Genomic DNA, 27,975 nt, shown 5'->3' with positions numbered 1-27,975 from the left:
TCTGCGAAAACTCCTCTGAAGGTAAAAATGAGGATCACACAGGAATAAAAACGGAGGAAACATGCACTTTTTATATTGCTTGATAAAGCTTTAATTTATCTGTAATGACACAGTTTCCAGCTGTGGATTACGCATTCAGCATCAAGAGTACAGTACACGACATCTACAAAATAACACAAAATATTCAAAAACTGAAGTCTGTCCAGCCATACCTTTACACTGCCAGAAAAAAAAAAGAACAAACTCATAGAGAAAAACAAATGTACAACTTGATGATAAATTAAGCCTCAAGAAGCAGTGTATGCAATGGATATCAACCAAACTTCATAAATAAACTGTACATACTCTTTAAAAAAAAAAAAAAGTTAAAAGCTTCTTCCTTTGCTCTTTTGTCAACTTACAGCACGTAAAATAAAAGCGGTGGATCACAACTAGACTTTTTTTTTTGCACTCTGATTGATGACCGTAGATGGTAGACATGTAGCAGTAGTTTTGCTTGGTCGCTTTGTTCAACCATGAGTCCAGGGCTGTAGTAAAGATTGATCATGAGTGAATTGTAGTAATGTTTCTATCATACCACAGGATGAGCCACAAATTGTTTTCAAAAGGCAACCCAGTAAGTCCTGAAACATTGCCATATCGTTTCATATCCTGTAATTCCGACCCCAATACAGTTTATGTACTGTCACACTTTTTTACTTTAGTTGTGAGTAAACAGCTGCTGGTACTCAGGTTGACAAGTGCAGAACACACACACACACATTTTTTTCATGTCCACATACGGGTCACCAGTCTTCTACAAAACATGTTAATCCAAAAAACATACAACTGTACACTTATGAAAAAAAAAAAAAAAAAAAAAGTCCAGTTCCCCACAGAACTTTACGATAATACAATCCTTTCAGAATTGACATATCAAAAAAAGGCCATAAACAGCATTTTTCCGCAAACACACTCAGCATTCTCACAGCCAGAAAAAAAAAAAAAAAGTCTAAACAAGAAAATTTACAGTGCATTGTAGACTTTTCGTAAATGAGGTGAATTTACAAGTTACTTTTTTGACACAATATTTCACATACATAAAATAAGAGCCAGCAGATATGGTTTAAAGTAAAGAGCAGAAGTTGGATAGTTGCAGAAAGACAGATTTCCCCTTCCCTAAATAAAAGTTACGTTTTCTACAGTGGAATTTTAAGTGTTACTGATAGAAAACGGAAAAAAAAAATAACATGTTAAGTCACATGTTTATGCAAACGTACATTCAATTTGACCAATTCTGCAGATCAACAACTCATTGGGCCTTATTCAAGAGCAGAATTCATTTTTGTTAATCATAAAACCATTAAATTGTAGCACAGAATTTAATTCATGCAAAAATTGTTTTAACTACGATTTCAATTTAATGCGTCCAATTACACAAGAATTGTTTCGCAAAATTATTAAATGCATGGAATAGATTGTAAAACCTTTCTTGCTTAAATTAGAAATAATTCCTAAAACCGCTCGTGTAAATGGTCACCTTCAAGTGAATAATTTGTTAAACCAATTCCAATTTACAGAAGAATGGTTTCGCAAATTATTAAATTCAACGCAACAATTTACACCAGAATGGTTTAACAAATTAATTCAATGTAACAATTTAACGCTTTTTTTTTTTCAACAATTTTGCAAAACTTGTTCATGTTTCATGAATGATGCCCATTATTTGTATGAGGAACAATTCATGTGAAACGGTCGACAAAATCTGAAATGTTTATTATACCACAACTGGACAAAGAAATGGGTTTGGAAGCTTGCTTTTGTTTCACAGCCTGAATACAGTATAACAGTTTATAATGTATATAGTTATTGCTAACTGTTAATACTTTAACTGCAATGTTACGAACAAATGGCATTCATTTTGTGGCCTCATGCACAAAACACAAGTTTAAGTATATTTCCATTAGTCAGCCCAAGTGTTCAGTAGAACAAACTCAAATGCATTCAAATTAGAAATAATAAACCAACACCAAAAACTCAAACAATGGAGGGTTTGGCATTGGGCTAAAACAGTGTTAATCACTTCCTAAATGGCAGCTGATGGACAATGAAGACGCATGGCTCACGCCAACGCGCTTTCCTGAATCACATAGTACGGGTTTTATAATAACAAGAAGGGTTGGACTGTCCAGGTAAAGGAGTAGATCATCTGTTAAACAATACTGCCAGTGCTGGCATGTGCATGTCACAATCAGCGCCATGATTCATGAACACACAGCAGCGCATGAAGACGGGCAAGACGGTTAAGAAATGAGGAAAATGCAGAAAGAGCGGTTTAACAGCAAAGTGCTGGCAGTACGAAACACACAAGCAGTGCCTTAAGACACAAGGAAAAAGGCGGAGAAGAATGTCAATTGTTTCGTGAATACTGTTTGACTTGTGGAAGATAAGGGGCTTTACGTTGTTGGGGGAATTAAACAAGCCAAAAGGCACACTGTGCGACTGCTAAATTTTGAAATGTCTTAGAGCGTAAATGCAGATTTTTGCCAAAAATTTGCACGATAACTCAAAAAACAAACAGTGTATATAAACTTGAACTTTTCAAATTCTTAAAAATGACAACTGAATCTGGTTTAATTGGAAACCTGAAATGCCGTCGGATGAAATGTTCGGACAGTTTTAGGAGGTAAATCTGAGCATTTGTATCCAGTCAAACATTTGCAGGAAAATACTGACAGAGCTTCTCAAGCAAACAGCGGCACGGGGAGGAATCGTTTTTAGCAAAAACCCTGATTCTGGTGCGAGAGAGTGAATGAAGTGCGGGAAGGTAAAGTCCTTGGAGAAAGACCCATAGTGTTGGCTTTAAAGAAACCGAAAATGATAACGTTAAAAACGTTTGCTCTTCAAATGGCACTACATTTCATAAGATATGCAATTAAATCGGCAGATATCACGTTGAAGATAACTTGGGCTCAAACTAGGCCTTTATACCTCTTGTTTGAATACTGCAGGGTGGCTGCAAAGACTGTACAAGCGGTGCGTTGTTTCAGGATAGTTCGACAGTACACGAACCTCTGCCACAATTTCCTATGTATAACCTCTACAGAAGATATTGCTCTGTCCAGTAAACATAAAATGGACCTGAGTGGATCCGTTTTGAGCATTCAAAAGTCCAAAAATGTATAAAATATGGCAAGAGTGCTGTATGTTGGGAGCAACACTATGAGAAGCAAGTGATCCATTCATGCGCCAGTGCCATTTTTAAAAGGCTTCAGTCATTCTCTACCCCACTTCCGTGCCGATATAATGTTTAAAAACCGCACCGTCCATCCAAACACATGATAAAACGGATATGTCGCAATACACAGAGTTGTTCAACCACCACTAAACAAGTTGCAAGGACTTTAAAAAAAACGTTGAATTCAGATGTGATTTCATCAGGGTTCTGATGCCTGCTGAAGTGCCGCCAGACATCGTTTCCTCGTAAGTTTTCTTCTTCTTCACCTCTTCATAACTTTTGGCTCATCTAGAACGAGGTCTTAAATTGTCAAGGGACCTCACAGGAAAAACAAAAAAAAGCACCAAGGACATAAATAATCTATTCAAGCTTGCTAAAGTCACAGGATAAAAACTATCAGAAGTTGGAATAAAACCCAGAACAAAACAAAAACAAAACGAGTTTCAGTTCATTTGTCCATCTGCGCCCGCGTCTTCTCGCAGTTCTGTTTCCTTGTTCACACCAGTGCATAGTCCTTGGCACACGGTGCCGTTTAAACATCCAAGATTTCCTCTGCTGTACCTCCGCAACGCAACCGGTAGCGTCCCGCCCTCCAGCTGATGGTGGGGTCCCAAAGAGCGGAGAGGAAAATCTGAATGGTCATGGACTCCCTGATGAACCAGGCCACCGCATAGTCCAGCTTAGAGAAGGATGGAGGGCCGCCCTTTGAGGAAAGAGTGCAGAAAGACGATTACACAAAGGACTGGCAATTTAATATCAAATGGCTACGAGGAACGACTTATGATTTAGCTTGTAAGGGTTGTTAAAAATTGAAACCGTGTCGGTTTATAAACTTTCCTAGGAAAGTCGAGAAAAATCCAATGAAGAAACAATTAATGTCTCCTCAGTAATGTGACGTTTCTGAGTGGAATGAGGTTAGCGATAGGATTTAAACCCAGAGAAGAAAAAAAGGCCAGGACTTGATTTCATCCAATTGGAATTGATTGGATCATCAAACATGGTTTTATACCAGAATAGAGCCAGAGCTGAAATGCAGATTTGCTGTGTTGTTTTTTGCATAACTTCGTGTCTTACCTGGACTCCTCTGAGCTGGATGTAATCAGAAATGAACCAGGCCAGACAATGGCACAGGAAAAACACCATGATGTCCCAGCGGAACACGTGGTGCGCGGCCCAGCCGATGATGAGGCTCGCCACGAAGCACTCCGAGATGGGCTCGATGATGGTGGCCGGCAGCATGTTGATTCTGAGCTTGGCCCATCTATAAAGAGTGGACAACAATGAAATGTTTATGAGAAGCTCAGCAGGTTTTATACACCATAAAATGGGAAATGATACCATCTAAACTAAAGCCATAACAAAACATCATGAATGATACTGGATCGCATATAACAAAAAAAAATCTATAGATATGATCCTAATCAGGGCTTGACATAAACAGTCGCCATTGGATGTCAGCAGTGGTGTGTAACGCAGTCACTCCGACTAGCCACTTTGGCAGGTTGAATTTAATATATATCCTGAGGGCTTTTCACACTTGACAAAGTTAACCCTGGGTCATTCTAAACCGCAGGTAAACTGAATCCTGGGTTATCTTGCTTGGTTAACAATTAATAAGCTGAGGTTTCACATTGTACACTCCTAAACACTGGGTTAACGTTCCTATTTGCCGGGTCAGTGTCATTGATTGGATGAACGCTGCACATGACCAGTTTACATAAAAGCTCTAGAACTGCACTATCGAGTTTATACTGAATGGATACTTCGGACTATAAAGATATTGAAACTGTCTCTTCTTCACTCAAATGGTCACGTTTTCTGTCTGCATTTGACGTTTTCCCTCTCAAACGTTGAATTTACAGGTTATATTTATGTGTAATGGGTCTACTTTTAACATTCGAGCACTGCTGTACCAAACTTGTACAGTGTGAAACGATGCAATGCGGGGTTGACACTGCAAAAGCGGGCTTTCATAACCCAAGGTAAAAAGCGGTTGCTAAACCGCTTCTGAATTACAAGTGTGAAACACTCCTTTACCCAGGGTTAAGAGCTGGGTTTAGAAAGATGATAAACCAGGGTTAAGCGCAGTGTGAAAAACATCTATACATTTTTTAATTGTAAAAAGGCATCTGAAATAAAGTGCAATGTAGTGTTGTTGACAAAACATTGATTTTTCGATACTGAAATATCTGAAACGCTTCCAATAAAACATGTTCCCAGAATAGATACACGATACCAGCTGTGCTTTCTCTCTCTCATCTCTCCGACAGCGAGTTACACACAAACCCTTACTCACTCGTTTCATTTGCTCCGGGTGAATATTGTTGGTGTTACAGGGCTTGAATTTCGCTGTGGGATTGCGTGTATATAGCGCATAATTTCACTTATTCACACAGATTTTGTGCTCATACTCAAAGTGCGGCACATAAAGCTGCCTCTCAGTACTAAATTTAGTTATTTTTAGCTGTTTAAACAGTCAAGTACACACAAATAATGTCAAAATGGCAGTCTTGGCGAGTATTCACATAAACACAGTCATGTTTTAAGTGAAAGTAAACCGTTGAGAAAGAAAATTAATGTGTAACATTATAATGGATCTGTTCGTCAGGACTTAAAGTGACAGGACAGCAGCCTAATATATTTGCAGCAAAATTATGAGATAATGTTAAAAAGATCTATGGCAGTTTCCCCCTATGGTATCCATGTCAAAATTGTGGCCTGTGAAAATGTTGAGTAGCTGGCAACTTTGGAAAACCACTAGTCACGGTGGCTGGTGAGGAGAAAAGATGTCAAGCCCTGATCCTAACAATGCCGTGATATAAATAGTGATGCAGGGATCCATCAGCAACTCTATCAGAAAATTGCAAAACAACAACAAAAATAACCCAGTCTCATCACTACTCTGGAGGTGGTCCCATCAGGAAAACGGATTGGGTTCACTACCGAACATAAAAAGCTGATTGAACAACTGCCGTACCTGATCATGCGAGACTGGAATTGTGCGATGGAGTATGAGCCAGAATTCTGCATGGCTACCTGCGTTGCCATGGAAAATTTCCATCCTCTGCAAGAGAAACACCACATCAGTGAACTAGCAAATAAAGGGCATTTTTTCTGAGACTGATGGTAAAAACACACTATGAGAGATATAGTTCTGAACACGCATTACAGGAATATAGCATTCAACGCTAAACATTTTGTCATCATTTACTCGCCCTCATGTTGTTCCACACCCATATGACCTTGAGATGTTTTTCCCACACATTAAAGCATATGGAGACCAGACTCTCAAGCTATAAAAAGCCCTATTAAAGCACCATAAAATTGTGCATACAATTAATGAAAAAAGATAAAAACTGAAACCATTATAGAGTAAAAACCTAAATCTTATAACTGAATATATGGACTAAACGAGGCTTTAGTCACACAAAGCTATCGTATGGCTTCAGAAGATTTGGTATGGATGTTTTATCATACATTTATGATGTTTGACAGCCTCGACCCCATTCACTTTCATTGTATGGGAAAGAGCAGCGTGAACATTCTGCTAAACATCTTTTGCGTGTCATGGAAGAAATAAAGTCAATGTTTTGTAACTACATGAGGGTGAATTACTTAGATTTTTTATTTATTTAATTCCTTTAAAGAAAATGTAATTCTTTATCAGCATGATTCAGGAATATCTCAAAATAAATGATGGCCTGACAGAATGTGATATGGCACGCCATTATTAGCACTGTACGGATGTTTAAACGGTCTGACAAACCTGTCTGCGATGGCCTTGGCCATGAAGTAATCTTCAGCGATGTACTGAGCGAACGCTATCAGCCCGCCGGCCTGGTCCAGGACGTCCTTCCTCATGAGGCACGACATCCCGGTGACGCACTTGATCCCCGTTACATTGGCTGAGATGTAGGAACGAGGATGTGACGTTCCAAAATAAACCTGCAGGATTTCACATGGGACACACGTTTAATAGTTTATATTGCACATAATTCATCTCTAAAGATTTGAAGCATTAATAATCGCATTACGCATGTAAACACGTTTGCCAATTATTCATTTGTAGCCAATTTAACTTGATCAAATATTGACTTCAAGCCTGTTTTTTTAAATAAGCGACAGATATTTAGTAAGGAGAAATTACTTCTGAGCTTAAAAAAACATCATAAATAAAGCAATAATGAATTTAAATATTGCATGAATTTGGCAAAAGAGCTTTAAAGTCCAGAGGCACAGATGAGCTCCACCATACGGTGTCCCATTTCAAGTTTGGTGTCTCTACTAGCAACACAGCCACAACTCAGCAGTTTTATTGCAGTGTGACAGGACAGAACACAGCCCTTCCTCACACACACACACACACACACAACGGTACAATAAGCAGTGATGTCGGTTCACAAGCAGTCTAATAAAACCAAGGCAAGAATTTGGAAGGTCGGTTGTGAAGGCTTCTGACCTGCTCCAATGTGGCGGCGAATCCTTGTCTGTCTGCCACGTAAGGAAGGCCGTGAACCAGTCCCACCTTCTCCGTCATCTGATTAGCCATATCAGTGAGAGTGTCCGGCTTCACTGTGGGATATCAGTTCATGATCAGCACTGTCTCAAGGGTGCATCTCTTCAAAACATGTCCTGCTCATTTTTCACCATTATTCTTTTCAAGTAATAGTAAAGAATTGTATCGTTGTGCAATATACACCATTAAGGCCAACTTTACAAAAGACAGTTAATGTACTATTCACTGAAACACTGTGAAGAGGTTTTGTTTTTTAATAATCTGAATAATCTTAGATCATAGGCAAACTTACCTCGAATGCCACTGTCACAGATCCAGACGAGCTCGTACCTTGCTCCTTCATAAGCTGGCATGAGGTTATTTATTTTCGGGTTGATGCCAACTTTCTTTCCTCCTAAAAGAAGATAAAGAGATATAGTGTCAATAATAACGACCTCCATTAGGGCTATAGATGACTACATTTGGACGTGGCAATTTGAAAATATATTATTATTATTGTGGTTCTCATTTTTTTGTTTCTTTTTCCTGTCAGTTACAGATGTGATCTTGGTAGAAAGGCATTAATAATAATATTCTAGATACAGACATATATTAGAAAACATAAAAAAAGAAGAAAGTTGGACCAGTTAAGATTCCCAGTCCAGCTGAATATTAGATTATAGTGAAAAAAAAAAAACATTTTTGTAACATTATTCCACCGTTTTGTAACAATCCCCATCCCAGGTCAAGATAAATTATCAGTAGTGTTTTAGTATTTATAGCTTTATTTTTATATGATTTCATATATATATATATATATATATATATAAAATGTTAATTTCTCATATATATATATATATATATATATATATATATATATATATATATATATATATATATATATATATATATATAATTTTCATTTCTCATATATATATATATATATAATTTTCATTTCTCATATATATATATATTTTTTTTTCACATATATATACACATGAGAAATAAAAAAATATATAGCCTATATATATATAAAAATAAAGCTATAAATACTAAAACACCAATGATGTTTGTACTTATAGTATATTTATACAGCATTTCTATTTCTTTAAGTTTTTCAGCTAATATTTACATTTATTTCAAAAAGCAAAAATAGTTGTTAATAGTGAATTATGGTGTGAGTTATGATCATACTATTTGAATTTAATTACAATGATATATACAATTAAAATCTATGACTGGAAACCAAATTGCACATTGATAACAGTTATATTTAAAGACAATTATATAATAATAAAAGAAGAAATTAGCTTAAAAAACATGATCAAGCAATTACGTAATGAAGCACAACAGGCCTATTGTCCATCAATAAGTCCGAAAGATGTTCTTTTGTGGGTCGAACACCTGAAGGTCGTTAGGCAGCGAGGCCTCTGAGAGCATTAATGCACTTCACACCGCACGCTTTCCTGCCGTCTGATTGGCTGGTTCGGTAAACAACTTGGAGATGTTTAAACCAACACAACCTGGCAGGCGTCACATGTTTTCTAACATGGCTTCAGGTTAGTGCAAAGCAGCGGATGCCATCTCCGGGACAGCCCACGTCCCCTGACTGGCTGGAGGCAGCGGGCCGGATAACAGCACCCCGGAGAGACACCAGCTGTTCCTAATGAGCAAGAATCAATATCCACTCCAAGAGCCGCATTTGCATATACACAGCTGAGTTGCGGCGCACACGCGGGTGGCCTTCGCTCCTCTGGAGAGACTCCTCAGAGACCCTGCCTTTTCCCTGCACGCGACTGCACAAAACTGACAGACAACCCGATCCACGAGGGACGAGATGTAGCTCCGCATCAAACTGCCGGATGTGTCTCCATTACTGGCTTCATTTGACATAAAAAGAGATTATTAAAGTCAAAGACTTACCTATAAATAGCCTGGCATCAACATTCGGATATTTGCCCAGAAGCTTTTTACAAACATCGATGGCTGGATCGTCATGGTCTTGGACACAGAGCAGAATCTCATACTGGGGAGGAGAAGAAGAGAAAAAAAAACTATTTTGAGCAACTCAGTCCATTTGTCAAAGAGAACATTTTATCACATTAATGTTATTATGGCGCAATAAGACACTTAGAGGCTGGGGCGAATTGAAACGCGCAGTTCAGACACGCTGGTGGTTTTTAAGGAGCTATTAAATTCCCTACAACACAGCACAAGCACTATTGGTTTATAATGGTGTGTAAAAGATTAAAAATGGCCAAAAATGGACTGCCGATATGCCCGTCTGTCACTACAGTTGAAGTAGCTTTATCATGGGAAAACATTATTATAGTATTTCACAAAGAGGTTAGCCAGACGTTCATAATTTTGGGGTCGAGAAAAGAAATCTCTTCTATTCACCAAGGCGAAAATACAGTAAAAACTATAATATTGTAAAATATTATTATAATTTCAAAAGAACTGTTTTCTATTGTAATATGTTAAAATGTCATTTATTTCCTGTGATCAAAGCTGTATTTTCAGCATCATTACTCCAGTCTTCAGTGTCACATGATCCTTCAGAAATTTATATTTGATGATTTAATGCTCAAGAAACACTTGTTATTATTATCATCAATGTTGAAAACGGTTGTGCTGCTCCATATTTTGTGGAAACTGATACATTTTTGTAGGATTGTTTGATGAATAGAAGAGTTAAAAAGAACAGCAAATATTAATAATCATCATCATCATCAGTGACTATTGTCACCTAGATTGAATTAGCACTGGCCACAAATAGCAGATTGACAGAAGTGCTTTTAGGAAAATCAAATCGCACATGAAGATTTATCCAGAGACTTATTTAACCAAATGTATTTCAGCTTACTAATTAACTTCTTTGTGAATTAATAAACTAACGGTTTCAGTTTAACTGACACTAAATGCATGACACTGAATAGGTAAGACATTTTGGTGATGATTATTTGGCAAAATACAGTTTTTGTTTTGAATGTCAAAGAAATGTTTCAACATGACAGGTACATTTAGTTTGGTCAAAAACAGAATTAAAATGAATGTAAATAATATGCAGCAAAATAAAAATGTAATATTGTGACGTTTCCCAGATGTTAGAATTTCATAAGCAATAACTTGATTGCACCTTTTGTATGAGGAATATGCTTTTAATTTCTAAATTAATCCATTCTGATATTTTTTGGGGGCATAAACCATCCTGATATTATAAAAACAGAGAGGACTCATTAAAACCATTATTTTTTTTGAAAGGGAAACCTTAAATGGTTTGGCATACTTATAATATAATATATAAAATCAAAGTCATGTGGTGCATGAAGTAATTGCATAAAAGTCTCTTAAAATATATGATAAATTGACATTGGTATGACAAAGTTAGTTCAGGTCGTCATAAAAACATAATATGGAGCAACTTTTATATAACTCATTGGAGGAAAAAAAAGACATTGAAACATGAATTTAATTTTTTTTTCACACTCATATGCATGCGACAAGCGACATAAAATGTAGCCCATTTGTCATTGAATCATTCAGTCATGAGATTCGTTAAAAAAAATGCTGATTTATCCAGTAATGAAACAAGTGAAGCGTCTATGAGTGAGTCATTGAATTATTCATTTGAACCGATTTTTTTAATAATTCATTGAGGTCCATTAAACATTTTAAATCGACTGCAGCAACTAACATTTAGCCAGAACCTCTAGTGAATTACAAGCTATTCTGGTTTAGTTGTCTGCTCAATCATTGGAGAATGGTGAGAAAAAAAAAAAAAAAAAAAAAAATCATGATTCTCAATTTATCCAGAATCGAGCAGCTCTACGGCACAGCTTACCCCTCTGTCCCCTACGCTCACCATTCACACCGTAGTGTAAAAACCCCGAAATAATGATACACCCAAAACAGCAATAAACAAGGGCGCAAACAGTATCTGCCAAAAACATAATGAAAAAAGAAGTAGTGTAAAAGTCGAATCTGTCCCCTACAAAGCTCATACATTTCTAAGGAGCCACGAGCCAGTTCTGAAACCGCCACTCGATTTCCTATTGATCTTGCTCTCTGCGTCTGAGCGGACAACGCTGAACTTCCAGCACTCTGTTGAATGTACCAGTAAAGAGAGCCCGGCGGGCCGCAGAACAAAGGCTTTCATGAAAAGCTGTTTGAGGCTTGGAGTCGCACCAGGGCCGAAGTGAGAAAGAGCAGGCCTGCGCTCCGACAAGAGACACCAGTCGCCCTCGCAACCCGCGCAGCGACCCTGTTGCCATGGCTACGGCGGAGCAGAAAGACAAAGGGACTTTTCTGTGCGTCCAGAGATGCGGATACACGACAGTAACCCCCGAGCGCTGCGCTGAAAGAGTGGGAGGCTTTTATTCAATCATTTATAGACCCGTCCGGGAGCAGCCCCTCCAACTTAGATGCAGTGCAAGGAAATCTGATGAACTGCGCCGGGATCAGCTGACCCGCTCTGTTCTGGCTGAATGAGGGAGCTTGTCAAACTAAACAACAGGTTGCGAAACAAAGCAGAAGAAGAGAGAGAGATGGCAGAGAGTCAGAGAGATGGAAGACACGGGGAAATCCAAGTGTGCAATACATGCGTCATCCTCTTAGATCTCAGCACATGTGTCGAAAACAGCTAAGGGCTTGTGTTTAGGGATGTTACATTATTATATTAAGTATATAAATACCATTAAAGGGATAGTTCACTCAAAAATGACATTTCTGTCATGAATTGCGCAGCCTCATGTGGTTCCAAACCCGTGAGACTTTCATTCATCTTCAGAACACAAACGAAGATATTTTTGATGAAATCCGAGAGATTTCGTTCCCTCCATTGACAGAAAGGTTGTAAAGAGATAATTAAAGTAATCATGTGACTCGATTGTCAATGGAGGGAACGAAATCTCTGAGATTTCTTAAAAAAGATCTTCATTTGTGTTCTGAAGATGAATGAAAGTCTCACGGGTTTGGTACGACATGAGGGCGTGCAATTAATTACAGAAATTTATTTTGGGTGAGCTATCCCTTTAAATATAATACAAATGCAATTCATATGATTAATGACATCTTTTGTGTGATGAGCATGTTTTTAATTTCTGAATTATAATTTAGATTTTTTTGGAGGAACAATGTCAGGGTGATGGGATTTTTAATGCAATTTAAATTAGGTTATTTTAGTGGAAACAAAAGAAAGACATTAATTACACCTCTGTATGTCCATGTTTAGGCAAGACAGACTGATGGCGGCGCTCGACGTACAGTAAAAGATAAGAACGAGTGCATGCTGAACAACTACAAGAAATGTGCATATCTGACATGTTCAGAGTTCTGACAGATACAATCTCCACCACAATTCACAACATGTGCCTTGAGCATCGAATGCTGAAAACTGTGTCCTGAAAATCACTTTAATGGCTTCGAAGCTCACTGTAGAATCATAAATCTCGCAAGGCTCGTAAACAGAAATAATGACCATCGATGATCCACAGAAGGGTAAAAAAAAAAAAGTAAATTGTCGTTCTGTTGAAATGCCTGCATACAACATGCTGGACAGAAAGACACATTTTTACACTTATATGCATGGAAGGTTTCAATTCAAATGTCATGTGGTATAATTAACAATTAAGTAAAGGGACATTAATACATTTACATTTTGTTACCAAAAAAAAAAAAAATCTTGATATTTGTTCAAACGTGCATTTTAAACTAATTTTAAAGAGATCTTTCACTTTTTTTTACCTTACCTAACTTATATTACCATTTATATTAAAACACCTACATATTAAAATAGTAGTGTGTTCATTAGCAAATTAGTATCAAAATTGTTGCAGCGAATAAAACAGCTTGAACCCGTTTGGGCTCTTTTTAAATTGCCAATAAAAGAACAGAAGTCTTACAAACCTCAGTCGAAACACAGAAGTGGTCATAAAGAAAAGGAAAGGATGACCAAGTTCTCTAAATGTAATGGAGTAATTACACTAGAAAAGGCACAGGTCACCGAGGGCCATTATCCTGACCTCCACTGTCTGTTATAATCAGCCTTTAAACGCCCAGAGCCGATGTCCCTCCAGGCATTATTCATTTAGAGGTCTAGGTGTCCATTCCAGGAAACTAAATTGCCAAAAGAACACTGTTATTATTTCCTGCTCTCGGATGAAGCTGAATGCAAAACAGGGATTGGATTGGAAGGGTGGACATCAGGCAACTATATACTGTAGGTTAGGTGTGTCCTTCAGGAGAACACAGAGACCAAACAAACATACAGCCAGGCAAACCACCATGACACACAGTAACCCTGGCTTCTGCCATGCAAAATGAAAGCGTCGCTCAAACCGGCAGATAACGAAACTCACAGCAAACATCGTGTTCTTACTTTCACTGACAGTCATATTGTAAGAGAAGCATGTTCCTGAATTCAGAAAAGTAAAGCATTTACAACGCATTTTGAGCAGCTCTATGAGCATTAGCATGGGGATGGCTTGCGTTTGTTTGCTTAAGAACAAGTACGTGTGCTAAAGTAGACTGTGTTCATCAGCACACATCGCATGACCAAGTTTTCAGAAACAATTTGATCAGAGATTAACCGAACAACTGGCGCTCCATGGACAAATTAGCAGGAACACATGATGAACTGACTGTTTAAAGAAAGTTGCACATTGACCATTGTTTGTTACTTAGTTGTAAGTGTGAGTCCATTAAGTGATCGCTCTGAAGAGAGAGAGAGATTTTAAATTTGATACATTTTAACAGCTGAACATCTGGTCCTCATGACATCCAGATCCAGATCTCCTTCCACTGGGTTGTGCGAGTCATTTACCACATTCATGGGAGCCTGGGCTGATCGGCACATTTACTAATAACACAACTGATTTTTCTCAAACTTTCACACTCATTCAGAAGTTGATTTTGACTGACCCGAAGATGCAATTTGTGGACTCCTGCAGTAACTGGTGAAAAATTGGCTAAACTCAACTGGATTTAAAAATGTCTAACTCAACTGAAAGTAATAGACTCATATTGGTAGCTGAAAGTATAATAAATCATAATCAAAATCTACCGTTTTGGCGCTCTTTAATGTGGTGAGTGACAGGTCGCTGTTGCTACCAGATCATCTCTTCCGCTTTACTACTTAAGGCACGAAATAAACGAATGAACATCAGAAGGTATGTTAGAAGGTACAGAAATCCAAAAATATCCATAGCGACTGGCATGCACACGTTTCAGAAAAACATTACAGAAGTGCATCGAAGTTTATATATAGATTCTCTATACGTTGCTTGCCATGCGTTGAAAATGCCAATAGTAGTCAAATCCAATAAATCATTACCAAAATAAGGCATGGACTGCATTTCTTCTACTTGTTTAAAAAAAAAAAAAAAAAACATTTAACAAGTTATTAACAACATTATCGTTATCCTACTTAATTTTCCCATATGTACACCGGTCATAACATATCGTTCAGTGGTGTATGAGATGAGGGAGGTGCCGGATCCGGATCAGCACAAATTATGCATGGGAATCGCAAAATTGCAATAAATTATTATTAATAATGATCTTTTCATACCTTACATGCCAAAACACAGATTAAATGAGAAAGATTGAACAATTACTCAAACAAAAATTATTTTTTAATTTTAAATGAAATGTTTCTAGACATTGCCTGGTACATGATGGTTTTTTTTTAATGCACAAGTTAAATCAGGTTATCTTAGAAGGAACAAAAGACATTAATTATACCTCTGTATGCCCGTGTTTAGCCAAGACAGACTGATGGCGGCGCTCGACGTACAGTAAAAGATAAGAACGAGTGCATGCTGAAAAACTCTGCAACAAAAAAAGAAAACAACTGCTCAAGAAATCCGCATATCTGACATGTTCAGAGTTCTGACAGATACAATCTCCACCACAATTCACAACATGTGCCTTGAGCATCGAAATGCTAAAAACTGTCCTGAATATTACTTTAAGGGCTTTGTAGTAGCCTGGATGCCAGCCGAATTTAGCCCCGCCCACAACATTTGAGGTCGGGAAGTTCAGTCTGGACTTGATCCGCTGTGGAGCAACTATGCTCGAACCAGAGCTGTTCGGACCAATCAAATTGTCAGGGCGGGCTTTATATGATGATGGACAGATGATCAACAGTAACGTAATCCAAAGAGCGCTTGGGTTGAATTCGCTTACAACAAAGATGGCTGCCTCTGGAGAACTGAGATGAGTATATTCCGCCATCGCGTCTGTTATAGAAGATATCGACAGCGCATTACTTTTAAAAGAGGAACAGAGAACCGCGATCAAGGCATTCAACATGCGTCACTTACTCCGCTGCTCTGATTGGTTGTAGGTCTATCCAATTGAGCGCAGAGGCATGGTTCGGTTGAAACGCGGCCCATAATCCAAGCCCAATGGAGCAGTATCAGACTGACTGGTATCTGAGTATGACGACGTCAGGCTAGCTTTGAAGCTCACTGTAGAATCACAAATCTTGCAAGGCTCGTAAACAAAAGATGATCATCCATGATTCACAGAAGGGTAAAGCAAATGTAAACTGTCGTTCTGTGAAAAGCCTGCATTCCGAGGAATTAAGCCAAGAACGAACATGTTGGGAAGAAAGAGACTTACTGGCAATCTCTGTTTAAGGCCATTCCCCTTTTTTCCCCTTTTTTTTCTCAATGCACTTGAAATTGAGTCTTAGAATGATTTAATTGGACATGAAGCTTTTTTTTTTTTTTTTTTTGAATACTGGCTGAAAATGTTAACTCGTCCAGTAATTGCACAAGGCAAGAGCTTCATGCCATTTGCTAAAGAGGGAAGCTATTTAATGTCTCAGAAGAGAAATTAAAGATGCATTTGCACTGGTTTTGATTCAATTAGGCCTGAATTAAAGAACTGGAGAAATCTTCTGTCTTTATATGGACTCATCCAGTAACGTTGATGCCGAATTGGCTTGTGTGGCCTTGAAGAGATACTTCACTTTACAAGTAGATGCACCAATATTATCACACTATAAAAAACTACTTCAATTATTGAGGCCAGCAAACCTTTAGTATTTTTAATACCGATAATGAAATTTTTCATGTTAAAACCTATCCTGGAAATATATCATAGTTTGCATAAATAACTTAAAACTAAATATAAAACACTAAAATCTACTGTTTAAAATGCTACTAATTAATTTAGGCATCACAACATTATAATGTAAGGTACAGTATGAAAAATAACACTGTTCTGTTATCTTTAGCAAATGATTGAACATCTATGTTTTACAGATCACTTCTGCCATAATCTAAGATAGGAGAAATCAGCAAGCGCATAATGTGACGCCAATAAACTCATGCATAAATATCAGCTGATAATATATATGGTACCAATTAATATGCTTCCATAACAATAAGGAAAAAAAGTTTCAAACAGCAGGATTAATCGTCGAGTGACTTGTCAGGAACACAATGAACACAGATAAGGGAGAAGTTCACAACATTGCTCGTCCAATCAGATCAATGGACTGAAACTAAGACAAGGAAACCGCTTGTTTTGGAATGCGTTTAAGAGGAAACTAGAGAGATTTTCAAGATGTTTTGAACATTTAGATGACTACTTGATATCCTTTGTTCACGGTAAGTGCTTTATAAGTATTTTCACCTCATGTTGTTCACTTGAAAAAACACAAGGAATGCACTTCTCCAACCCAACAAGCGGCAGCAGGAGGACTCGGCATCTGCGCTGCTCAAACAGCTGTGTGATGGGAAATAGAGCAGAATACCCCCATCTGCAGAGTCTGAGCGCACCACTGCAGAAATAACACACCCCGGCATCTCCGTTCATACTCGTCGCCCCCCAAATCCCTCGAGTGGAGCGCACGGAGAGCAGCGAAGCTTTATCCTCCTCCATTAACACTAGAGTCGGCATTAAACTTTAATCAGCAGAACGCACTAAACAAACAGTCTCGGTCTTCACTCACATGACTCGATCGCTATGCTTCCATTCAAAATTGCCAATTTAACACTTGCGAATTAAGCATCATTTCCATCCCATGTGTTCAAAACGTCATGGGAAATTGGAGCAAAAGATCTAATAAAAATGGAAGTTTCTGCATTCAGGAAAGTCACTAGGGCTCCATTTTCCCTCCATCATAATTGAGTCACATGGCGCGCAGACGAAACTCAATAAACGCTGTCATGTTCTGGTGTTCCGATGCTGGTGTTTGGGAACACAATCACGCGAGGCGCTTCTGTGAGGGAATTAAACCAAATCGTTCTGATGAGAGACTTAGGCATTTCAGAGCGACCAAACCAACATTTGAGATGCTGCGATGCGATTGGCTCGCTGGGTTATCGCAGTTACCCGATAACATCCACTGTTGAGGCAAAATCCGTTTTTTCGATAAATGTGTTTGCATTGTAGTTTATGCGCATTTTTTCTTAGTAGTAAAAGATTTGACTACTATATCAAACCCTGCTCTCATCAAAAGTGATTGACGGGACTGGAGTTTCTGGTCAGGGCTGGTCCATTATACACCAGATCAATTTCATTTTTAATTTAGAAGCACTGACAGATGGCTTACAACAGAGCACGATCGTCCAACGGGGAATCGGTTGTTTCTCGGAGCCGCCCCGCCTGGAAAAGCTCCTCATTAGAAAAGCATCAGTGATTTATCCTAAGCTTCGTGCTCAAGTCAGGATGCAGAAGAGAAACACTGTAATTAGATGGTGCGCGCCGCGGTGCTCAGCAACAAAAGATATGCATTATCAGGGGACGCACCCTGCACGCTTCCATCAGGTCTGCGGTTACCTCTTCATTACTGAAGCACACAGTCACCGCCTTCAGCCAAACCAGAGTCAACTTCCTAGATGGGGAACCTCACGAAATCTAACAAGAATACAACCGGAGCATATATCCGGACCAAAAAGTAATGTCAGAATTATTTCTAAAGGATCATGTGACTGAAGACTGGAGTAATGATGCTGAAAATTCAGCTTTGATCACAGGAATAAATTAGTTTAAAATAGAAATAATGTTTTAAATTGTAACAATATTTTACTGTTTTTTTTACGGCAATAATGCTAAAAGTAAGCTTTAGTTTCTTTATGCAAAATACAATGTCTTATTTTTGCATAACTATGGAGTAAAAAATGTGACCTGGACATGTTTTTGTGAGATTCATTAAAGTTTATATTTGCCTCTGAAGTGATTTTTGGGATGAGCTTCGGATACATAAATTTGCCAGGAAAAATCAATTCAAAAGTGCCTTAAGAATGCAAGACAGGAATATGGTGTAAACGGAGAACATAAACTTTATCTACATAAATGCAAAGCAGAGGGAATTTAGTTGAGTAGTGTTTCAACTTCGTATCATCTCCTACTTTCTATGTAGGTGGCTTGGGGTGTAATTCAAGCTTCTTGTTCAAAAACATACACTTTCTGACTGTGGCCACAAGAAAAAGAAAGTATTATAGCAGGATAACAACATTGTTGTTTACGTTAAGATAATGAGAATTTAAAGAATTTTTTCCATCTGGTTTTGTTTTGCGATAACGTATGACTGAGTGTACATTATCCCATTCGTGGGAATAAACAACTGTATTTATCTACATACATTTGCACTAAAACATTTGAGAGATGAAGCCGAACAAATCACAGCCCTGAATTCATTCATTGAAAAAGAGTCTGAACTCAGAAATGAGCTTGTAGCGCGTTTGATTCAACAATGGAAAGACTTACAAATTTGAACTACTCGGATTGTGTTTCGTTAATTAAGTGACAGGAAGTGTTTGCAACATTCTTAAAAAGGTCTCAACGTCATGAGTGGTTTTCACAGGATGTGTGCAAGAACAAATGTGTAAAAATATATGAAAGACAGAAATAGTATAAATGTGACCGATCAACAAGCAACATCAAGGAGTTGTTGAAAATGAGTCACTTGACATCTTTTAACACAATCTAAAGCAATCTAAAGTATGAGATATTTGCTTAAATTAAATAATTAATCTTTAAAAGGTATGAACATCTATTCTTTCATTGTCTTTTGGTTTTAAAACTCTATTCAATTTGGAATCGGATCATCCGATCATGACTACACGAAAACAATAATGCCTAATCCTCAACAAGTCACGCAATTTTAGGCATCATCGTCTATAGCAAATATATACAGAATCTGCATGATCATATGTAATGATCTGGACATGTAAAATAACACGATCGCCAAACATTAAACAGCATATAAATCAAATCTGTCTTGATGTTACCGAATGAACGAGCTATAGGACTGCAAAAACACGCTTTTTGTTGAAATGTTGCTTTTTTAAATGAAACTAGAACTCAAGAGTTAATAAAAAAAGAATGAATGAAGCAAAAAAGGGGATGGTCTATCTTTCTTTTGATATTTTGCATGCTCAGATGCTCAACATCAAGTATACTGATGAAGGTTTTGTGAAAAATCAAAAATGCTGCCGGTGGCTGGAAACTCTTAAGAAAAGCACTGGCGGGGAGATTGAGGGTTTTTTCCAAACACATAACAGCAAACGCATATATAATAATAACTTGAACTTGACTGTCAGCAACTCGAAACAGCAGCGCGAACAACATCAAGGTCAAAGAGCTTAGAGGATGGTACCTTGGGATAGTCCAGCTCAAAAAAGGTCTCGAGATTGTTTATTAGATTGGGGTCCACCCCCTTCAGGGGCTTCAGCAGCGAGACGCCGGCCAGTTTGCTGTACGGCACCTTGTCTGGGGTCTTCTTGTTGAGATGCAGACGGCTGAGAAGAGAGAGAGAAAGAAATACAAGTCAGCTTTTAATAATAACATTGTGTGCATTTCATAAATCCATCAGGTGTTCAAAGATGTTATGCTCCTTCCTTTACGGATGGTGAATTTCATGCGGAGGATTTCTGGGATCCCAGGGAAGCTGGTGTGTGAACAACATCAGCAGTAGAAAATACTTCTTAGCATTTATTCTTTCTTTATTATTATTTTCCCAAGTGGTAAAGCAACTGGTGACATTAAATTGTTTATTGATTTTTTTATTTATTGGGTGCATCAACAAATGAGAATATTTGGTGCATCTCTAGAAAAGGACCCAAAGACCGTATCAATTACAGGGAAATCAACTTATTTCACGCATTGTTTGGATAATTTTTGGAGAAAAAAGAGAGAGAGAGAGAGAGAGAGAGAGAGAGATAGATATATATATATATACAAAAAATTTAATTTTAGTCTTAATTCAATTGTATTGGTTCCTACGGATTCATATGCAATTATGATCAAAATCAACCTTTGTAATAATTTACAGAGAAACAACTTTTGGCTGTGAAATAATAAGGGAAATAAACAGGTGACTGTTGTACATATTGATTCTGGTTACTCGGCTGCAGCACATGCACACATGAACGCATTAGGAACGGTGTATTATTTCAACCTGATCTATTGTTTGTTTGCAGTTTGACAGGCAGCTGAAAGTTCATCTATGTACCAAAGCTAATCCAACTGGTTTAGTTTCCAAGTTACTGCGGATATTTGTTTGTTTAACACAATTGTCATACTTTGAGAAGAAGAAGAAAAAAAAGCACCCACACAGCGCTCAAGATCTGGGGTCAAGTGGCCATCTTCCATTATAATTATTTAGTCTAGAAGTTCACTGAACACAGATATGACTTCATGAACACATCCCTGGCCCAGTTTCAGGAAGCAAATCACACAAAGCTTTCCTGGAAGACCGTTTTCTTTCTAGAACTGTTCATGTTCTGGTCTTGCTTTGATGGAACAATTCGCAGGTAATGTTGAGTTAACAGTGTCAGTGTATATAGAGGCGTTTCAATGTTGGGCAATTTGAATAGCCATCCCGGCTCCCTCTGCCTCTCATCCATTTGTGCACTTCCTATCTGCTCCCGTCTGAAGGGTGTGGAGTCTTTCCTGACACGCTTGCCAGCCGCTCCACAGAACCAGCGGACAAGCTTCCAAGACCGACACAGCCATTAAAAGCTGGAAGAAAGGTTTAGCTGTCTGAGCGCGTTTGCTTCTGAGAGATAAGTTTGTCTATCTTGACTGCCAAAACATCACTGTTGGCACTTTCTTGTGAATGTCAAACAACATGTCAAGCTCCATCTAATAGAAAGACGGAGCGATAGGGAAAAAGAAAAGATAATGGGAGATAAACCACCATATTATATATATATAGGCCAGGCTTTTTAATCAGCATATTTGAAAATATCTCCATCAACTGATGACTAATTGATTAACAAGTGGAAATCCCAGTTGACTCAATACATTTTGACTGGAAGTATAAAATTCTATTATACATAGATGTAAATTATAGAGACCGATAATCGGTTTAACCGATATTGGTTACATCCATTCAATTTTCTTCTTAATCGGTTATCGGTTTATACCAGTCGCTTAATGGTAAAGTAGCAAACAGTGAGAAATAAACAGCATTCCTTCCTTTAAATCTGTTTGCCATCAATAAAAAAGGCAAAAACATTACTAGCACTTTCTTGATGACCTACAAAATCATGTGATACACATTAGTAAAAGAAAGGCATCTTATTCATGCATGTGTAATGCGTTTACTCAGCTCCGCACACGAGGGGATTTCTAAAAGCTCTGGGAGCAGCTCTTCCTCATAGTTGATGTGAGAGACTGGAGGTGTTGGCCTCTCTTACGCTCTATTAAATATGGGGGGGGGGGAACACCACCTCATCTCACTGCCTCAGACCATTAGTGGAATGGGAATGCAACACAGTCCAGTGGGCAGGCCCAGTGCGCCAAACCTCCAGTAAAAAGACCAGGTTCTTAAAATAACGATGACGAAATTAATTACCATTAGGAATTCATCTCCTTTGATTACTCATGGTACACGCATGCCCCAAAGGCTGAAACTCGCCTTTATCAAGTTTGTGTTGAGGCGAAAGGCTTCCCCGAGCGTGCAGATTTTCACAACTGATTTGACACATTGAAAGCTATCACTGCACTATTGACAGAAGACAATGGACCTTATTGCCAGCAAAATGTCATCCTATTCCTAATTCCTATTCCCACATCCTAAATTTCACCGCATCTTTACTTCAAGAGATAAAAATGAACTCAGATTCAGATGAGTGAAAATCTGGAACTGAAAAACCACAACACACGGTATATACCGCGGTACTCATGACGTACCGAACCCGCCCCGCCCCGCCCCAGCCTATTGTTGAGGTTATCTCACATTACGGTATTGTTTGTCACACAACTAACTTTTCTTCCTTGACATTTGATTAAATAGTAATGAGGGGTGTACTGTAAAGGTACATATATTTCCCCCGCAAAAATTCAGAACGAGTCTTGTGTACAAGACGAATACAGCGCTGTAAAAACTGAATTAAAATGACTGAAAAGCATTATGTCCATTGTCGCTCAATCACGGTTTCAACGGGGGAAGGGCATCAGTAGAACAGCTGGTTAACAATATCCCACGTAGCATTACATTTACCTCAGGAAATTCATTCAGTGTCCACAGCTTTTAGTCAGCTAGAGAAATTAACTCTTTCGCTAATTATGTGCACTATATTAGCCCATTCATTCATTATATTTTACTTAACCTGTTAGTGATGTCTTGATTATTTAATGTACGTTTAAAATATCTGTCATGAAAATGAGACACTAATATGATTGTAATTCAACAACGAATTGGCAGTAAAAACTTTATTTATTTATTTATATAATTAGAAGTTAAAGGTAGGGTTAGGTAAGAATTGTCTAAAAAACTTTTTTTCAAATTGGCTTAAACTGTCTTTATATACCAATACATAATTAAAATGTAAGTACTTTGAAAAAGAGAGTATAAAAATTGAGTGACTCTAGTGTATTTAATCTTCAAAAAACACAGCTCATTAATTCCTACCGGGACGAAACAAGTGATTGGCTTGCGCGACTGTTACTCTCCGTTGCCATGACTACCGCTGCTATTACTGGCTCTGCCCACGTGCGCGCAGTCGCGCACCCGTTTTTAGGTGGGACTGAATGGAATTAATGAGCTGTGTTTATTGAAGATTAAATACACTAGAGTCACTCAGTTTTTTATACTCTCTATTTCAGAGTACTTGCATTTTAATTATGTATTGGTATATAAAGACAGTTTAAGCAAATTTGAAATTTTTCAAATATCTAAAAATAAATAGCAACTACATTTAGGCTAATAGTTTAGGCTAGTTCATATCATTAGCAGTTTTTTTTATCCTTAAACTTAATTATAACTTAATTGATGCAAAGACAGAGACATAATTTGATTCTGTGCACCGTTATACCCCTGCTAGGAAGCTATCAGTAATTCCTCTCTGTGGCAACCCTATGAGCACATGACATGCACAACTTTCCTACTTTATGCAAAGAGGAAAGGATTACATAAAACAAAGATTTTACTAAACAGATGCTATCACACTGGGCCAAACGTCACATGCCACATGAGAAGCGCTGGAGCTGAGGAATCAGGAAATGCATCACATGAAGGAGGAGGACGCCACTTGGGCGGATCCCCACACCTGACCTGACGACTGAAACTCAGTGTCCTCAGCTCTCACACACACTCGGTTACATCACTGAACCTGTATTTCTTCACGCTAACGTCTCTCTGGTGCTGCCTTGAAGAATTACTCAACCAGATAAACAATATAAAAGAATGTTAAGGCGTTTTCTCTCTGCACCCCATTTCATCTCTGTGTACTTTCCATGTATACATTTTTTTTTAAAGGGTTGTAAATACATTCCTTGTGATCCGATTCATTCAAATATCTATGAATCCAACTATATAAAGGAAAATACTAAAACTACTGACCACTTATTAAAATAAATCATATTTAGGGATGGGTACTGAAACCGGTATTAAAAAAGCCACACATGGATATATAATTATGAAAAACGGCAGTAATATCAATAAGCGTCAATGATGCATTCGGTTTTGCTTTTGGTAGTGGAGAAATTAAAGTCCTTTCTTCCCTATTGTGCCGTATATCCGTCCGAGTGAAACGGCTTCCGGAATGAGAAAAACAAATGTGGGGCGGGACTTGATGTTGTCCATGGGGAGTTGATTGAATGGTTGTGGTTTGCTATTGGTGGATCTCATGTGAGTGACAGGTTTCCCCGCCCTCATCGTCAGAGAAGTGATGTCGCCGCATGAAGTTATTTTGATCACAAGGTACATGAATTTAAATAAATAAAAAGATGTGCATGGATAAATCATTTATAAAAAACACCGCAATATTCCATACAAAATGTGTTATTTTAAGGTGACTTCAAAAAAATTTTTTTTTGCTATTTATTATTACTACAAAAACATCATCTCGCTAATGTTACCTCACCAACCGTTTCTAATTTGCGGTAACATTAAGACATTTGTCGATGGCGCACTTTCACGATTTGCTATGCAGAAGAGAGATCTCTCTGGCACAGAGTCTGTATCTATCACACACACACACACACACACACTTATCCGGTAAGAGACAAAGAAAAAGAGAACTACATGCATGACAAAAGTGTGATTACACTTCACTAGAGTCGATTCAGACAAAGCTCTGCCACAAATGCAACAAGACTATTGCTTGCAAGAGAAGAAACATACACAATCTGACCAAACATCTCTCTGCGTAGTTCACCTCTGGTTGCCCGATGAGTGCATGAGGCATGTATGCATGCAGTCTTCCCAGATAACAGTGGCATATAATCATCACTAATCAAGGTTTCTCACGGCATAGAAACAATGTTGATCTCTGACATTGAGCAAAAAAATTGACAATGCATCATATAAGCCATGTTGAATCAACGCAGTTCTTACCAGTTAAAAATAAAAAAAATTAAGTTGGTTGAAACATCACAATTTCAACTTGTTTTTGAAATCTCTTAAAAAAAAATGTGTGAGGATAACCGTGATAGAAACAACAGATCAAATTCTCTACCGGTTTACAATTTTCTACCGTTTAATCGAGTCTACTGGTATATCGCCCACTTAATGACACCCATCAGTGCCCGAGCGGCAACAAGTGAGCTACTTTCTATCACAAAGAAAGAAGTTGACCCGAGGTTACAACCTGATCATGGAATTCAGTCCTTTCATTCTGGTCTCACAACAGATCAATGTGAATGACCTCATGAATGACTCGTGGTGGCGGACTCATGACCAGCTGTGTGGCATTATGTGCTCAAAGAAAGACCACAAATTCCAGCAACTTCAAAAAGTGCTCTTCATCCCAAAGCTTTAATGAAAAAACACACACTCATTTAAGAGTGTGATGTCTTACAAACCTGCATAGGATGGTTGAGATCTAGGTCAACTCTTAGGAACACAAAACCCCTCAGCTTGTTCAAAGGTAAAACATGAACCGCAACTCAAAAGCTCACGAGAAGAGCGGTCAAACTGCTACAGTCTCCCTGAAACAATATCTCCTAACACATGAACAAAAGAAGCCGGCGTCTCGAGACTCGTTTGAATGAGTCGAACAACCCGTGATGAACTTCTGCCGAACCCTGGCCATTTTTGCATTGGCAGGTGAATATGAACACATCATTTGGGAGTTTGCAAATGTCCAAAACATATCCTGTAAGACAGACACGGCCCTAGAAGAGCCTCTCTAACCAGTCTGACACAGATCAGAATAGAAAAAAAGTCAAGTTTTTTCCCCACACACAGTCTAGTTTCCGAAAACCATGTGTATTCTGTCTCAGAATCGGGGCAAAGCCTACTCACATGACACTGTTGCAGGTGGAGGAAACTCCCGACCCGAAGTTCCTTAGTTACCAAAGTTCAGTTCATTACAGCCTTAGTAGTTAGGCCTATCATATGATAAACACTATCAGTCAGACACACTCGACTTAATTTATTTCTCATAAATGCTCAATGTTTGAATTTGAAATGTGTGTCAAGCATTTTAAAAAAAAAACTGCTCTTCTGACTGGTATGTGTGTACATGGGATGGGTAACGTTACACACATAAGTTACATACCAGTGTATACGACCATATGATACTAGATAGCCTAATTATTAGGAGACAATACGTTATGAATAATTAACAACATTGGTGAACTTTACGGGAAACTGAGGATTTTAACAATGGAAAGCAAACATGTTGGTGAGCACAAGCTTTCAAACCATGACATACCTAAACACAACCATTGAATATGTAAATATTTTCTATTTAAACCATAAAAGCCGGTTGTCTGGTGAGGCTAACTGAGGTAGCTTTAACTCCCACCACTGAGAATTAATAAAAGACCTTTGAGAAATGAACCCCACAAGTGATTTAAAACCCTTTCGACTTCACAAATTAACGAATAAAATAACACGGACAGTGCGCAGTAGCTATGCTAACGACCATCGCTAGCGACAAGAAACGAGATTACTGAAGGACAAGCCAGAGGCTAACGTGATTGACATATTATTCATACGAGTTCTTCTCCCGCCAGCTAACGTTATTCAGAGTCAATATGAACATTTTGATAGATATACACATGTTTTCAAGCGGAAATAACAGCGAGGCGCCGAAGAGGAAACCCGTGTTCCTGTGTTAGCCAGACACACATACTACACCCCATCTGCAACGCGCCGCGTCAGTCTACAACGCTCCCGTTACAATCAACGAATCTGCCTACACTGCATGCTTGCGATCAGCGTCGTTGAATATAACGGAAGCGTTCTGAGCGTCGCGTTTCGTGGTCTATTTTAAATCAATGATGCCGCATTCACTTACACGTAGATGATTGAGACGAGGTGCATGAGCCAGAGGACGATAAACAAGAGAAATCCGAAGATGGAGAACCCCTGCAAAGCTAGATCGAGCAGGGCCATGGCTGTCCTGTGTCCGGGTGCGCTGACACCTCAGTGTTCGGCCCTTATGCTGGAAGCTCTCTCTCACACACACACTCTTACACACATTCAGATGACTGGGTTGAGTGGGCGGGTCTGCAGGGAATCGGCGCATAGCAGAGGTGGGTGGAGCATGATGATGACGCAGACAAATGGGTGCAGACTTTTTTCAATGGATAAGTAGCTAATGCTACTGTGTGAGGAGAGGTTGGACGTGGGAATACTATCCCAAATGTAATGTCCCACTTCAGACCCCTCAGTGAGCTCCAGGATCACACGTTGACCACATGATGTCGCCACGAAACTAGAGCATTATGGTGTTGTTATGGAAAGTTACTTTTAAAAGTAACGCATTACAATGTTGCCTTACTCCCTAAACATCTAACGTTAACTAATTGCGTTACTTTATGAAAACCGTTACGTTATTTTTACGTT

The 27,975-nt window shown here is 38.4% G+C and overlaps 1 protein-coding gene across 1 annotated transcript; it reads right to left on the bottom strand.

Annotated features, from left to right (window-relative positions):
* Positions 1-70: 70 nt before the first annotated feature.
* On the bottom strand, positions 71-27,686 carry ugcg (UDP-glucose ceramide glucosyltransferase). The gene is made up of 9 exons (XM_079598841.1): positions 27,425-27,686; positions 20,329-20,470; positions 9,636-9,738; positions 8,026-8,127; positions 7,677-7,789; positions 6,984-7,162; positions 6,195-6,281; positions 4,292-4,478; positions 71-3,920 (listed from the first exon to the last, which is right to left on the bottom strand). Exons 1-9 carry the CDS (start codon positions 27,520-27,522, stop codon positions 3,750-3,752), a joined length of 1,182 nt encoding a protein of 393 aa, XP_079454967.1. The 5' UTR covers positions 27,523-27,686; the 3' UTR covers positions 71-3,749.
* Between the last annotated feature and the right edge of the window lie 289 nt (positions 27,687-27,975).

This window comes from Phoxinus phoxinus (genome assembly GCF_949152265.1).
Source record: "Phoxinus phoxinus genome assembly, chromosome: 23".
NCBI lineage: Eukaryota > Metazoa > Chordata > Actinopteri > Cypriniformes > Leuciscidae > Phoxinus > Phoxinus phoxinus.
Note: the sequence above shows the minus strand (reverse complement) of the source record. Positions and strands in the feature narration are given on the sequence as shown.

Excerpts from the sequence above, each read along its gene's own strand:
- ugcg (XM_079598841.1), bottom strand. The coding sequence starts at position 27,522 with ATGGCCCTGCTCGATCTAGCTTTGCAGGGGTTCTCCATCTTCGGATTT. Across the intron at positions 7,790-8,025 it reads CTGTGACAGTGGCATTCGAG|TGAAGCCGGACACTCTCACT; the intron begins GTAAGTTTGCCT and ends GATATCCCACAG. Across the intron at positions 3,921-4,291 it reads TCCAGCTCAGAGGAGTCCAG|GGCGGCCCTCCATCCTTCTC; the intron begins GTAAGACACGAA and ends CTTTCCTCAAAG.